Below are 15,181 nucleotides of genomic sequence, written 5' to 3'. Positions count from 1 at the left end.
GTGAGAGGAGCATACCAGGGGAATGATTCCCTCCTGTCCTTCCTCCTGCCTGCCCATCATGGTGTAGGACTTGCCAGCTCCGGTCTGGCCGTAGGCAAAGATGCAGACGTTGTAGCCATCAAAGGCATGCTGCAGCATCTCCTTGCCAAGGTCATTGTACACAAGGCTCTGTGAGGCAAAGGTGGGGTCCTCTGGCTGTAAGAGAGAAAGAGAAACATAATATATGTTCTTGTACTTTAGACTTATAGTCATGCATACATCATTTTGTTTCATTTGGGTTGCCCCAGCAGGAATAGAACCCACAACCCTTGGTGTTGCAAGTGCCATGCTCTACCAACTGAGGACCACACTTAAATGTATGTTTATGTCGAACTACAGTACAGTCCATGGTGTGTTTCAATTCAACAGTGTGCCGTTCGGCTTAGGCAATGTGTCAATTTGGCAGCCATTTGAGGCCATTTAGGATAAAAGCAGCAAAAGGCAAGAGGAAAGCAAACTCACCGTAGTGTGGGACCAGTAGGAGTGGTCAAAGCTGAAGGACTTTGCTGGGTCCTTTGGGTTCTTGGGGTTGGATATAACTGTTGGGGAGGAGAAAAAAACATTAATCACAAGGCTGATAACATTTACTGTGTAAGAGTGTGATAAGTTTGACCACTTCCAGTTTATTGCATTTTAACTTCAAGTGCAAAGTATTGCAAAATATTGTATGCACGATGGAGGGTTTGGGCTATTTCAACTATTTGGAGTTTACTGTATTTGTAAAAACAATGCATTTTTGTCTTAGAATAAATACAGTCTACACTCAGAGATATACAAGAAGGAAATTTATATTTTTTATAAAGTATGTAATAGACACAAAATACTAGCATTTCTGTAATAAATCTTTACCCCTTTACAAAATAACACCTTCAAATAATCCAAATGAGATATCTGCAAATAACATCAAATCAAAACATGGTAGATATCTACTGCAAGACATGTGCAACTATATTTGCCTATTTCCTTGTGATTGAGAGATCATGCATCTGTAAAGTTCCTGTTAATGAATCAGCGCAGATACTAATACTAAAACATGTTTGCATACAGTGGGAATGGCAATACAATAACATGCTCTGTCTCTACACATCACAGCAAAGCTAGCAATGTGTTTCGCTAATCTGTCACCTGACGTGTCAATGTAAACAGGATGACAATGATGACACATTTCTCCTCTGCCCAGCCTAGCTGGCATGTCAAACACGCCTGCTAGGCTGCCTCCCAAATGGCATCCTATTCCCTACATAGTCCACTGCTTTTGACCAGGCACCATAGGTGTCTGGTGAAAAGTAGTGCACTATGTAGGGAATAGGATGCCATTTGGGAAGTACTCCTAGTCCCACCAGTACAGATATCCAAGCTTTCCACACCAACAGAAAGCTAAGCCCCTCGCGGAGGGGAGGGAGGAGAGTAGAGTGGGGAGTCCCAGAGGAATATACTGTAGGGGATATTTGAAGATATTAGCGACCCAGTTGTTGCTTGAAGTCCCCTTGACAGATTGTGCGCAAGTTGGCCGGACTTCAGGCCAATCCAGGGGATTTTGCTGAGGCTAGCCAGACAAACGCATACCTCCGTTGTCCAAGTGGTGGGTCAGGGAGAGGAGGACAGGGAGTGGAGGGCAGGGCAGGGCAAACGGAAAAATGAATACCGACTAAATGTGAAGAGTGCGCTCGGGGCCTAGCAACGAACCAAACAGAGTGGCAACAGCAACCGACGCCAGCAGCCCAGATGACTGGGGGAAAACCCCAGCTAGCTATATTGAAGGATCACATCATACCAAAGACAGTTTGTGATCCAAATAGCAGCCTACTCCCTATATAGTGCACTACTTTTGACCAGAGCCCAGTCGTTGTTAGAATACAGTAATGAGGTCCAGTGTTAGCACTACGGCATTCATAGTCAATGGGCCAATTAAAGTTGGGTATAGCTACTTCAGACAAGGGTACTTAAGAGGCCTCTGCACACTGAGAAATCCCCTGCAGTGTGTGTGTGTGTATGTGTGGAGAAGATGGTGGTGCACTGATCAATAATGCAGTGATATGGAGGAGGGAGGAGATTGCATATCATGTCACATGGCAACAGAATGTCAGTGGGTCTCCTCAGAAGAGAGAGAGAGGCGAACTCCATCAACTTTGCATAGTCAACGGGCATACCTTGCTCGATTTAGGCCTCCGTAGCCTATATTAGACTCTTAAGGGCCGTACCAAAATCGCGCAGGTAAGAGTTTAATTATATCCTCGCTAATCATCTAGTCACAGGTCTCCTTCCTTTTTGGGCACCGAGGAGAGGAGGCTAAATTAAGCACGATCTCACCTTTGACCCGGGTCCAATGGGAAACCGGAGCCCAGGGGGAGGAAATTGAAATGTACAGGATTTACGTTACAGTCACCACTTATTACCCCTTTCCTGGAACAATCCACATGGGCTATTAATGAGGAGGACTGCCTCCGCTCTGTTCCAATGCCACGCCGCCCACTCAGCAGTAAAAACAGGCTGATGATGGCGAGATCCCAACTGGTACCCTTTATAGTGCACTACTTTTGACCAGGGCTCATAGGGAATATGGTGCCATTTGGGACACAGTTGATGAGTCTGGGCCAGGAGAGGCTCCCAGCTCCAGGTTTGGGCATGAGGACAGTGACAAGCGCTAGCCAATGCTCACTCTCACATCTGTTCCTGGTCTAGCATACAGCATGTAGCCTTACTGGGGCACAGGGCACCACACCAACAGGTCAAAAGGCTGAGGGCATCGTCCCTTTTAGTTTTATTACACCAGTCTGGGTGCACGTCATTAAATTCTATTCCAGTTGGCAGTCAAGGAGAAGAGATGAGGAAAGTGGGTTATTATTGTGGGGAGCTATCATCATTGGGACTGGGACACACTAGACCAGTATCCCAGACACAGATTATATACCTCATCTTGGACTAAAAAGGACTTAATGGGATTCTCCATTTAGCAAGTGAGCATGCTTCTTAGTCCTGGACTAGGCCTAATCTGTGTCCTGGAAAGCAGCCCACAGAATCTGTGGCTAAGACAGGCCTGGCTGACCTTCCGCATCAGTGAGGAAGATGGCTCACTCACTACAACCTGCATTAGAGGAGGGAACGCATGTTCTTTTATTTCGTCTTGGAGGCGATTCATGCTCACGACGCACCCTGCCACAGCGCCTCTGCCCACTCCCTCCCTCTCCGCATCCCTGCCCCTCTCTCGCAGTAGAACATAGTTCCCTCGTATCCATCTGGCCTTAGCCATGCGTCACTCTAATAGGGCCAGGATTTCAAAAAAGAAAAAGGAGGGAGACAAGTCTGTTGGAAGAGGAACAACTTCCCAAGCAGACTGAGATGGGAACCTGTTGACTATTTCAACTGTCAGAAAGTACTCATCAATATAGACAGCAGAGGTAGCCTATAAGGCTTCCCCAGTTCTGGCGAGCGACCACAATTACACACATGTAACTTAAAATCATAATTCTTCACTGTATGCTCTTTCCTTTGGGGGTGGGGCTAAGGTGACATCATCCATGTGAAGCTTGCAGCAGGATACAGGGACTCTTTATTTTGAGAAAAACATTTAAATAATGATCCACACTTCTCAACTACTCCTGATTAACTTTTATTTTATTTCACCAGGTAGGCTAGTTGAGAACAAGTTCTCATTTGCAACTGCGACCTGGCCAAGATAAAGCAAAGCAAAGCAGTTCGACACATCAACACAGAGTTACACATGGAATAAACAAAACATAGTCAATAATACAGTAGGAAAAAAAGAAAAGAAAGTCTATATACAGTGAGTGCAAATGAGGTAAGATAACTCCCTTAAGGCAATAAATAGGCCATGGTGGCGAACTAATTACAATATAGCAATTAAACACTGGAATGGTAGATGTGCAGAAGATGAATGTGCAAGTAGAGATACTGTGGTGCAAAGGAGCAAGATAAATAAATAAATAAATACAGTATGGGGATGAGGTAGATAGATGGGCTGTGTACAGGTGCAGTGATCTGTGAGCTGCTCTGACAGCTGGTGCTTAAAGCTAGTGAGGGAGATGTGAGTCTCCAGCTTCAGTGATTTTTGCAGTTCGTTCCAGTCATTGGCAGCAGAGAACTGGAAGGAAAGGCGACCAAAGGAGGAATTGGCTTTGGGGGTGACCAGTGAGATATACCTGCTTGAGTGCGTGCTATGATGGGGTGCTGCTATGGTGACCAGTGAGCTGAGATAAGGCGGGGCTTTACCTAGCAGAGACTTGTAGATAACCTGTAGCCAGTGGGTTTGGCGACGAGTATGAAGCGAGGGCCAACCAACGAGAGCGTACAGGTCACAGTGGTGGGTAGTGTATGGGGCTTTGGTGACAAAACGGATGGCACTGTGATAGACTGCATCCAATTTGTTGAGTAGAGTGTTGGAGGCTATTTTATAGATGACATCGCCGAAGTCGAGGATCGGTAGGATGGTCAGTTTTACGAGGGTATGTTTGGCAGCATGAGTGAAGGATGCTTTGTTGCTGTATAGGAAGCCGATTCTAGATTTAATTTTGGATTGGAGATGCTTAATGTGAGTCTGGAAGGAGAGTTTACAGTCTAACCAGACACCTAGGTATTGTAGTTGTCCACGTATTCTAAGTCAGAGCCGTCCAGAGTAGTGATGCTGGACGGGCCGGCAGGTGCGGGCAGTGATCGATTGAATAGCATGCATTTAGTTTCACTTGCATTTAAGAGCAGGTGGAGGCCACGGAAGGAGTGTTGTAAGGCACTGAAGCTTGTTTGGAGGTTTGTTAACTTCTTATGGCTGAAGGGGCAGTATTGAGTAGCTTGGATGAAAGGTGCACAGAGGTGCCCAGAGTAAACGGCCTGCTCCTATGTCATAGTTGCTAATATATGCATAGTATGGTATTGGATAGAAAACACTCTGAAGTTTCTAAAACTGTCTGAATTATGTCTGTGAGTATAACAGAACTCATATGGCAGGCCAAAACCTGAGAAGTTCCACTTCCTGTTTGGATATATTCTGGGGGTGCCAGATTTTCAACCAAGCTCTCATTGAAAATACAGAGAGATATGAATGGGTTTTCACTTCCTACGGCTTCCACTAGATGTCAACAGAACTTAGTCTGATGACTAATGTGAAGTGAGGCCGAACATTGGCCCACGCATTGAACTGGCGCGTTCACGTGAGTGAGCTCCGTTCCATCGGTCAATTGAAGTCGATGTAATTCTCCAGTTGGAACGTTATTCAAGATGTATGTTAACAACATTCTAAAGATTGTTTCAGTACATCGTTTGACATGTTTCTACTGACTAACGGAACTTTTGGACATTGTCACGTTATAGTGGATGCGCTTTGAGACTTTGGTTAGGGCGTTTGGTAAACAATTCGAAAGTAGCTAATTGGACATAAATAACGGACATTATCGAACAAATCAAGCATTTATTGTGGACCTGGGATTCCTAGGACTGCATTCTGATGAAGTTCATCAAAGGTAAGGAAACATTTATCATGTATTTTCTGGTTTCTGTTGAGTCCAACATGGCGGCTAATTTGGCTATTGTTCTGAGCTCCGTCTCAGATTATTGCATGGTTTATTTTTCCGTAAAGTTTTTTTGAAATCTGACACAGCGGTTGCATTAAGGAGAGGTATATCTATAATTCCATGTGTATAACTTGTATTATCATCTACATTTATGATGAGTATTTCTGTTGAAACGATGTGGCTATGCAAAATCACTTGATGTTTTTGCAACTAGTGAATCTAACGCGCCAATGTAAACTCAGATTCTTTGTTATAAATATGAACTTTATCAAACAAAACATGCATGTATTGTGTAACATGAAGTCCTATGAGTGGCATCTGATGAAGATAATCAAAGGTTAGTGATTAATTTTCTCTCTATTTCTGGTTTTTGTGAAACCCATCTTTCGCTGAAAAAATGGCTGTGCTTATTGTAGTTTTGTGGTGACCTAACAATCGTTTGTAGAGCTTTCGCTGAAAAGTCTATTTGAAATCGGACACTTTGGTGGGATTAACAACAAGATTACCTTTAAAATGATATAAAACACATGAATGTCTGAGGAATTTTAATTATGAAATTTCTGTTTTTTGAATTTGGCGCCCTGCACTTGTTTTTTGTTTTTGTCATATCGATCCCGTTACCGGGATTGCAGCCATAAGAAGTTAATTAACACAGTGTCCAAAGAAGGGCCAGATGTATACAGAATGGTGTCGTCTGCGTAGTGGTGGATCAAGGAATCACCCGCAGCAAGAGCGACATCGTTGATATATACAGAGAAAAGAGTCGGCACGAGAATTGAACCCTGTGGCACCCCCATAGAGACTGCCAGAGGGCCGGGACAACAGGCCCTCCGATTTGACACACTGAACTCTATCAGAGAAGTAGTTGGTGAACCAGGCGAGGTAATCGTTTGAGAAACCAAGGCTGTCGAGTCTGCCAATAAGAATGTGGTGATTGACAGAGTCGAAAGCCATGGCCATGAATACGGCTGCACAGTAATATCTCTTATCGATGGCGGTTATGATGTCGTTTAGGACCTTGAGCGTGGCTGAGGTGCACCCATGACCAGCTCTGAAACCAGATTGCATAGCGGAGAAGGTACGGTGGGATTCAAAAGGGTCGGTAATCTGTTAACTTGGCTTTCGAAGACCTTAGAAAGACAGGGTAGGATAGATATAGGTCTGTAGCAGTTTGGGTCAAGAGTGTCACCCCCTTTGAAGAGGGGGATGACCGCGGCAGCTTTCCAATCTGTGGGAATCTCAGACGATACGAAAGAGAGGTTGAACAGACTAGTAATAGGCGTTGCAACAATTTCGGCAGATAATTTTAGAAAGAAAGGGTCCAGATTGTCTAGCCCGTCTGATTTGTAGGGATCCAGATTTTGCAGCTCTTTCAGAACATCAGCTATCTGGATTTGGGTGAAGGAGAAATGGTGGGGGCTTTGGCGGGTTGCAGTGGAGGGTGCCGGGCAGTTGACCGGGATAGTGGTTGCCAGGTGGAAAGCATGGCCAGCCGTAGAGAAATGCTTATTGAAATTCTCAATTATAGTAGATTTATCGGTGGTGACAGTGTTTCCTAGCCTCAGTGCAGTGGGCAGCTGGGGGGAGGTGCTCTTATTCTCCATGAACTTTTGAGGTTGTACTACAGGATGCAAATTTCTGTTTGAAAAAGCTAGCCTTAGCTTTCCTAACTGCCTGTGTATATTTGTTCCTAACTTCCCTGAAAAGTTGCATATCACGGGGTCTATTCGATGCTAACGCAGAACACCACAGGCGTTGAACCCCTCACTACTCTCATCAACAACACAAAGTGGTCATCATCACATGTCCAAAGGAGAGAGTGTTTGACCTGGATGTCCTGCAGCTCCTGAGCCATAGTTAATAAGACAGGGCCATACTGTGTGTGACAGGGAGAATGCTCCATGTAATGCACGATGACTCATCTACCCTGCCCTTCGCTCTCATTGTTGGATTATCAATCACGCCGTGCAGTGTGTGCGAGTTGTGTGTGTGTGTGTGTTATAGGAAATCTTTGGCTTTTAGAAGATAGAGTGGAGAAAAAGATAAGTAATATCCGGTATATTCATCAATACGCACATCCTATCAAGAGAATGGAAAATATAGGCTCCCACAGGTTTCTTTTGTTGTTGCAAAATACTGCACTGAATCAAATCCTGAATTTAAAATGGTAGACATGTCCTTCTGTCTAATGAACGACGTCATCACCGTCTCCGTCCCACTCAACCATGGCAACAGGTACAGGACTGGATTCTGGTTGCCATGACCACCCTGCTGACACGGCACAGGAGGATGCTGCACATTGCTTTCCGTGTTTTTCCCCCTCTCATTCTCCCCCTCTCAACATTCCAATTTGCCTTCTGTGAAAAAGTTATCTTGAGAGTAAATCCAGGTTTATGGACAATAAAATGCAATTATTTTTCCACAGAGGTATATTCAGCATTCCAATCCATTATAGTTGGCTAAACACGTAAAAGGCACACCGTGAAAGTGTTAGGATTTGTAAGTACAACATTAAGCTACTTAATATCGGGGACCATATTCATAAAGCATCTTTCACACTCACCACATACACTGCTGCTACAGCTCAGTCTATTATCTATCCTGTTGCCTAGGCACTTTACCCCTACCTACATGTACATAGCTACCTAAATTACCTGGTATCCCTGCACATCGACTCAGGACTGGTACTCCCTGTAGATAACCATGTTATTTTTAGTCGCTATTGTTATTTACTGTGCATTTATTCCTCGTGTCACTGTTCCTATTTTTACTTGATCTTTAACTCTGCAATGTTGGAAAAGGACCCGTAAGTAAGCATTTCAGTTAGTGATGCACCGATATTACATTTTTGGCCAATACCGATATTTTCCTTGCTCCCCAAAAATTAAACCGATAAACAAAAAACATTTATGGCCTTTTAAGCATTCTAGTACAGTTAAATAGTTAACACACACAGACACAGCGGTCTAATGCACTGCATGAGGTGTCAATACAGTCCCTGGTTCGAATCCAGGCTGTATCACATCCGGCAGTGATTGGGAGTCCCATAGGGCGGCTCACAATTGGCCCAGCATCGTAAATAAGAACTTGTTCTTAACTGACTAGCCTAGTTAAATATAGGTTACACACCACACTGACCAAAAAGTTATTTTGTTGGCATTTACGCATGTCCCCCATTACCAGTAAAACATAATCAAAACCTATTTCTTTCACTTACTTGCTGTGCTGTTTTGTTGTTCAGTCGTTTCAATCTCAACCAGGATTTCCATGGAATGCCGTTGGGTCTTTGCGGGTCAAAAAAGACACACGACAAATAACACTATTTGACGTGTCAAATAACGACATAATCTGTTTCAGTAGCTATAGTTAGCTAGCTAACTATATAGCTAGGTGTCATCTAAAATAACGCTAATTTATAAGACAGTTCTTATTTGATTAATGGTGGTTGGACCCATCTATGTGAAGCTAGACACAATAGTGGACTTTGCGGTTAGCCTTCAAAATAAAAGTATTGCATAATTCTACTATTTGTACTCATTTGCATCATTGTCAATGACACTTATTCTGAAGGCAAACCGCAAATTCCACTATTGTGCCGAATCCTTATTGTGGCTAGCTTCATAACACATAACCCGGTCCGGTTGAGCCTCACTAGCCAGATGGAGCTAGCTGGCTGCTTATAACATTAGCTTTGGGCAACAGTGTTAAGTAGCTGGCTAGCTATTTATTTTCATGAACTGAAGTACAATTTCAATAGGCGAACAACAAGTGGCAACCTAGCTAATACTTACTCACAAGGATTACTAAATCATTGTTAAGAATAATGAAAATGACTGCAGTTTCTACAGGTCATTGTTTTCAGGCTGGTTGTATTGGTGCTAGCTAGGTACCAAGCTAAAGCTAGTCTCGCTGATATTTTCTTAACTCTTTCAAATGACTGCTTGATTTGTTGACTGCTCGATCCACACAGCAGACATTGTGTGGGCTAGGTTAGGAATGCTGTGTTGCACGTGTAGTGCAACATTTTATGTGGCGTTATTACGTATGCACGGTAGCTTTGACATCGGTTTCTAACAAAATCGTCATTAAACTAGACATCGGGCCGATGCTGATGTTGGCATAGTTGGCTGATTGCGATATGTTCAGCGATATATTGTGCATCCCTAACTACACTATTAATCTACACCTGTTGTTTACGAAGCATGTGACAAATTAAATGTAGGAGTCCTGATGTAGAACCAGTTTTGCCTTTCAGATCAGGGGGGGGGGGGGGGGGGGGTCTGATCAGTACTCCTAATCTGAAACGCTTTATGAATACTGGCTCTGAGCCATAAACTATGCATTTAAAAAACAATAACTAAACAGGGTCTTTCAGGATATCAAGATAAAATACAGTATAATTTCAATAAAAGTACTGCATGTTTCACTTGCTAAATGAAAACATGATTTATGTTAAATGAACTTATAGATCAGGCACATACCATGGCACCTTTGCATGAACTCGGGTCCTTCAGGCCCACTCACAGGAAATTAGCCATGACAATTTGGATGGGACACACACTGCCCTAACAGGAGTCGTTGTCGCAAAGGCAAAAAGGCAGGCGGGAGGAGATGAGATCAGGTGGGAACATTCTAGCCAATGTGAGGGCCGATACCCGTGCTACCAACAGACAACACCAATATAAAATATTTTCCTCAAAGTTGTCATGTGCGTCCACTTATGTCAGTACATTAGTCACAACTTAAACATTGCAAAACGTACATTTGATCAAATAAGCCTTAGCAAATTAGCAAAACAAATCTGTTGACTAAATCCAACACTTTCTCATAGACCTCCATACAAAAAAATCCCCACTTGGTCTGCTTCTCGCTGTATTCTGGCATGGACAGATTTTGACGGGAGTGGAGCCTTTCGCGTCAGCTCTTCCACTCTGTACACACCAAAACATCCTCTTCATATCAAGATCATTAGTTCATACAAACCACAGCTGGAGTGACAATGAATGAGTGAGGCCAAGCATTTCACAGGGTACCTCCCAAAAGGCACCCTATTCTTTATATAGTTAACTACTTTTGACCAGGGACCGTAGGTCAACAGTACTGCACTATAGGGAATAGGGTGCCATTTTGGACACAACCACAACTCAGTGCCCTGGTTCAATGACAGACAATGGGGGGGGTTCATTATTTCCTCTTCCAGAACCTATAGGTTGCCTGATGTGATGCAGGGGGGAGGCTACAATTTAGTGTGAGTGAGACACTAACAACCAGCTTGGTGATGCTGGCAGCCATTTTGTGACAGGATGCTCAACAAGTAATTGGGCTCTAAATGTCTTTGAGCCCCAGATGGTGACAGAGAGGCACCTGAGACTACCAGCCAGGCGAGGCAGGGCCTAAAATGGCTGAACACGTCTGCCTCTCCGATGACCCTCCAAGGACCTGCTAGCTTCTACTGGTCTCGATCAATACCCACTAGTGAATGTGCCGCTGACTGTGCTCGCAGTGTTATAGGGAGCGAAGGTCGCTAGATAAATTCATATTTAAGAACAAAACGCCTAAAAAAGGACCCAGATATTCATTGAAATAATAACCCGTGGAGAACTGTAATTACCATACGTTCCTTTCTACGGGGCAGAGGAATTTTTATGGTTTCCTTGGGGCCTGTGTGCATATGGACAGAGTAAGGTAACGGTTCAATCCCTGAATACTTTTCAGTGAATATATCCACCAGCCAATACTATGTGTCAACTGCACACATGTGTTACTGTTTGGTTTCTGTTAATCCATGATTGGCCCAGTAAAAAGTCACAGCCCTGAGTCTATGTTTTAAAACGGAGGGTGAGCAACACTGATACTTATCCCTCCATCTTAAAAGAGGAAACAGAATAGGACAGGACACATTCTGCCTCGCCCGCCGCCGACATACTCAGCGTGCTGTTCTCGGTTTGGCAATGGTCTGCTTGTCGCACAGGGCCTTAGCACAGGTGGTAGAGTTCTCCCTTGACACAGCTCAACTCCACAGGCTCAAACTAGTGTCTGACCAACGGCCGTATGCTCTCCACAAACAGCTGAGCGTGTCGCAGCCACAACACAGGACTCACAACTTCTCCAAAACAGAGACCAAGCCATGTGTGGGATTTGATTTAGCGCCTTGGATACAGCACATACTAGGACCAAGCCTTTTAAACCCTGTAGGCTATTGTCTTTCTTTTAAGAAAACAACCACCACTAAAGTCTGGTCCAAACAGATTAAGGACACAATAGCCTTTTGTTTTGTATCGTCTTCATTTTGCCAGTGGAGCCAAGACTTTACCTTAACTTGAGATCTGCAGTCCCACCAAAATCTAATTTCTTTGCTCATACACTTCAGCTCAAACCATAAGCCGCAAAGGGAGAACCGAAACTTCCCCAATACGACAACATTGTATAATCCTATTAAATGTTAATAGCATTGCTTTTTATTGAAATACTTAAGAGTAATTATTGCAACTCTAGGGGGAGGCATTGAATCCCCCACTGAAGAATTCTCCATTTCCACTCTGCATGCCATTCACATCACTTTCCCTTTTACTGGGTGAGGGGAGAGAGAAAAACACAGGAAGACACGAGAACAATGCAGTGAATACAGTACTTGCTGTCGACGACAGAGCCTGCACAACACATTAGGTAATCTGTTATGACAAGCCTTTATGCGGCCGGTTCCCCTCGACAATGACCCTTTTCACAGCCTTACGGTACCCCCGTTATGATTACTTTGCCACTTTAATAAAAAGGAAACTTTCTATGGAGAAGCATTGTTGGCGCTTGAGAGTGACTGCAGCCAACAGCACATTTCTCCCTCATGGTCTATGTAAACTGTGCATAAAAGGCTGCAAGAGTTGCAGGTTTATTGTAAACTCGGTTTATAGACTGGAAAAACAAATTATCTTTATCTTTACGACGGTTGTAAAAAAGTTGGATTCGAAAATATTTGGACCACAACAAGTAGACAATTGACAGGGTGGCTGAGGAGTAACATTACATGTAAGGGATTACCAAAAAACGGTAACTGTAATCCGTTACCAGCAAAAATAATGTAATCAGACTACAGATACTTTTGAAAAACTACATGATTAACTTGAGGTTTACTTTTAAATTCAGAAAGAATGTTTTGGGGGGGGTCATTGACACTTCTGTTTTGTCAATCACATTCAAATCAACATTGAAAAAAGGCGCAAGTTTAAGTTTGTTCCATCTGAGCGAGTCTGACCACAAGTCAGTGACCATTATGATGACACACAAAATGTGTTTGATGGATCGCGGGAATAGACTTGTTGGCTACAGTCCAAGCTATGTCTTCCAATGGTGCTACGGCTGTCGGCATCCAAAGATTATCCAACGTGAATAAACGCTTGGAGGTAAGGATGACAGCAGTGTAGTCTACGGGGATACAGATATCACTTCTTATTGATATCTACATAGCGCATTGATGTGAATCACACTGCTTCTCTCTCATTTAGCTATTTGCGCCTTACGGATTGTGGTTGTTGTGGATGGCTGTTCACAAATCTAAATGTGTTGTTGAACCCAATAAATGGTTAAATTCAATAAGTTTAAGCTGCCTATCAACCATTGTTTTTTGAAATCAGTGGACAGCCAATGAAAAATGTGCTCTCGCAACAGCTGCATAGTGCTTTTACTGCTCTATCTAATTCATGACGATAAAAATGTAATGGACACATGCTCAAACTAGCACACTTTTGATTGCCCCTTTAAGTCTATCTATAGATGTTACATCCATTTTTGGACTTATAATTATGCACTACCGTTCAAAAGTTTGGTTTGGTTCACTTAGAAATGTCCTCATTTTAAAAAAAATAATTAAAAAAATAATTGTCCATTAAAATAACATCAAATTGATCAGAAATACAGTGTAGACATTGTTAATGTTGTAAATGACTATTGTAGCTGGAAACAGCTGATTTGTAATGGAATATCTACGTAGGCGTACAGAGGCCCATTATCAGCAACCATCACTCCTGTGTTCCAATGGCACGTTGTGTTAGCTAATTCAAGTTAATATTTTTAAAAGGCTAATTGATCATTAGAAACCCTTCTGCAATTATGTTAGCACAGCTGAAAACTGTTGTGCTGATTTAAAGAAGCAATAAAACTTCCCTTTGGAATCGTTGAGTATCTGGAGCATCAGCATTTGTGGGTTCGATTACAGGCTCAAAAATGGGCAAAAACAAAGACATTTCTTCTGAAACTCGTCAGTCTATTCTTGTTCTGAGAAATGAAGGCTATTCCATTCGAGAAATTACCAAGAAACTGAAGATCTCATACAACGCTGTCCTAATCCCTTCACAGACAGCGCAAACTGGCTCTAACCAGAATAGAAAGAGTGGGAGGCCTCGGTGCACAACTGAGCAAGAGGACAAGTACATTAGAGTGAGAAACAGACGCCTCAAGTCCTCAACTGGCAGCTTCATTAAAACCTCTTAAGCATCGGCCACTTTTTAATTTTTTTTTGCCTAAAGTGACATACCCAAATCTAACTGCCTGTAGCAAGAATATGCCTTTACTTGGTACCATTTGAAAGGAAACACTGAAGTTTGTGGAAATGTGAAAGGAATGTAAGAGAATATAACACATTAAACCTGGTAAAAGATAAAAGAAAAAAACAAACATATTATTTTTTTGTACCATCATCTTTGAAATGCCAGAGAAAGGCCATAATCTATTATTCTAGCTCAGGTGCTATTTAGATATTGGCCACTAGATGGCAGCAGTGTATATGCAAAGTTTTAGACTGATACAATGAACCATTGCATTACTGTTCAAAATGTTGTACCTATTTTGTTTATTAATAACTTTTCATGTTCAAAACTGTGCACTCAAACAATAGCATGGTATTCTTTCACTGTAATAGCTACTGTAAATTGAACAGTGCCGTTAGATTAACAAGAATTTAAGCTTTCTGTCAATATCAGATAGGTCTATGTCCTGGGAAATGTTCTTGTTACTTACAACCTCATGCTAATCGCATTAGCCTATGTTAGCTCAACCGTCCCACAGGGGACCCACCAATCCTGAAGAAGCTTTAAATGAGAGAGCCTATCAGTCTAAACCAGATGTTTAAAATGATAAAATCTCACTCATCATTTTTTTCTATGATTTGTGTGTGGTCAAAACGAGGGCTTTAACTGTTGGTAGACTTTCATTTTTAAGCCATTTTGAAGATAGTTTGAATGATGTTATTTTTAGGGTGGTAGATGCCAGACTCTCCTGACAATACTGTAAGGGTGTTACTGTAGACCTCGGGCAGCCTCACAGGACACAGGAAGTGTTTGGAATGAGCCTTGACCTGAGGGGGAAATAATATCCTCTTCTCCTTGAGGGGGTGCACCTGCAGGCGTGGGAAATAATATCCACTTTGGATGTCCTCCATGAGACTGTGTTCCTCTCTAAGCTGTGAAAACAGCTGAAATCTCCCACGTTTTCAGAGGATCCCCTAGCTATCATCTTCTATAATGTCATGCAAAGGTGCAAATGACATGTGCTTTGCAAATGTGTATTTGCTTACTATGGATGTTTTTCAATGATTAGAAATTGATGTGCAGTTTTCATGTATTTCA

General features: G+C 42.7%; 1 protein-coding gene across 12 annotated transcripts in view; it reads right to left on the bottom strand.

The window, feature by feature from the left end:
• Positions 1-15,181, bottom strand: part of kif1b (kinesin family member 1B) — a 112,981-nt gene that overhangs the window by 74,210 nt on the left and 23,590 nt on the right. For all 12 annotated transcript variants that reach the window (XM_071372158.1, XM_071372146.1, XM_071372154.1 and 9 more), the window contains exons 3-4: positions 502-578; positions 16-195 (exon numbers count right to left, since the gene is read on the bottom strand). In XM_071372158.1, the coding sequence (XP_071228259.1) occupies positions 16-195; positions 502-578 (257 nt within the window). The remainder of the gene's footprint in view (positions 1-15; positions 196-501; positions 579-15,181) is intronic.

The sequence above is a fragment of the Salvelinus alpinus genome, chromosome 28 (genome assembly GCF_045679555.1).
Source record: "Salvelinus alpinus chromosome 28, SLU_Salpinus.1, whole genome shotgun sequence".
In the NCBI taxonomy this organism is placed as follows: Eukaryota; Metazoa; Chordata; class Actinopteri; order Salmoniformes; family Salmonidae; genus Salvelinus; species Salvelinus alpinus.
The sequence above is the reverse complement of the archived record's forward strand: the minus strand, read 5'-3'. Positions and strand labels throughout refer to the sequence as shown.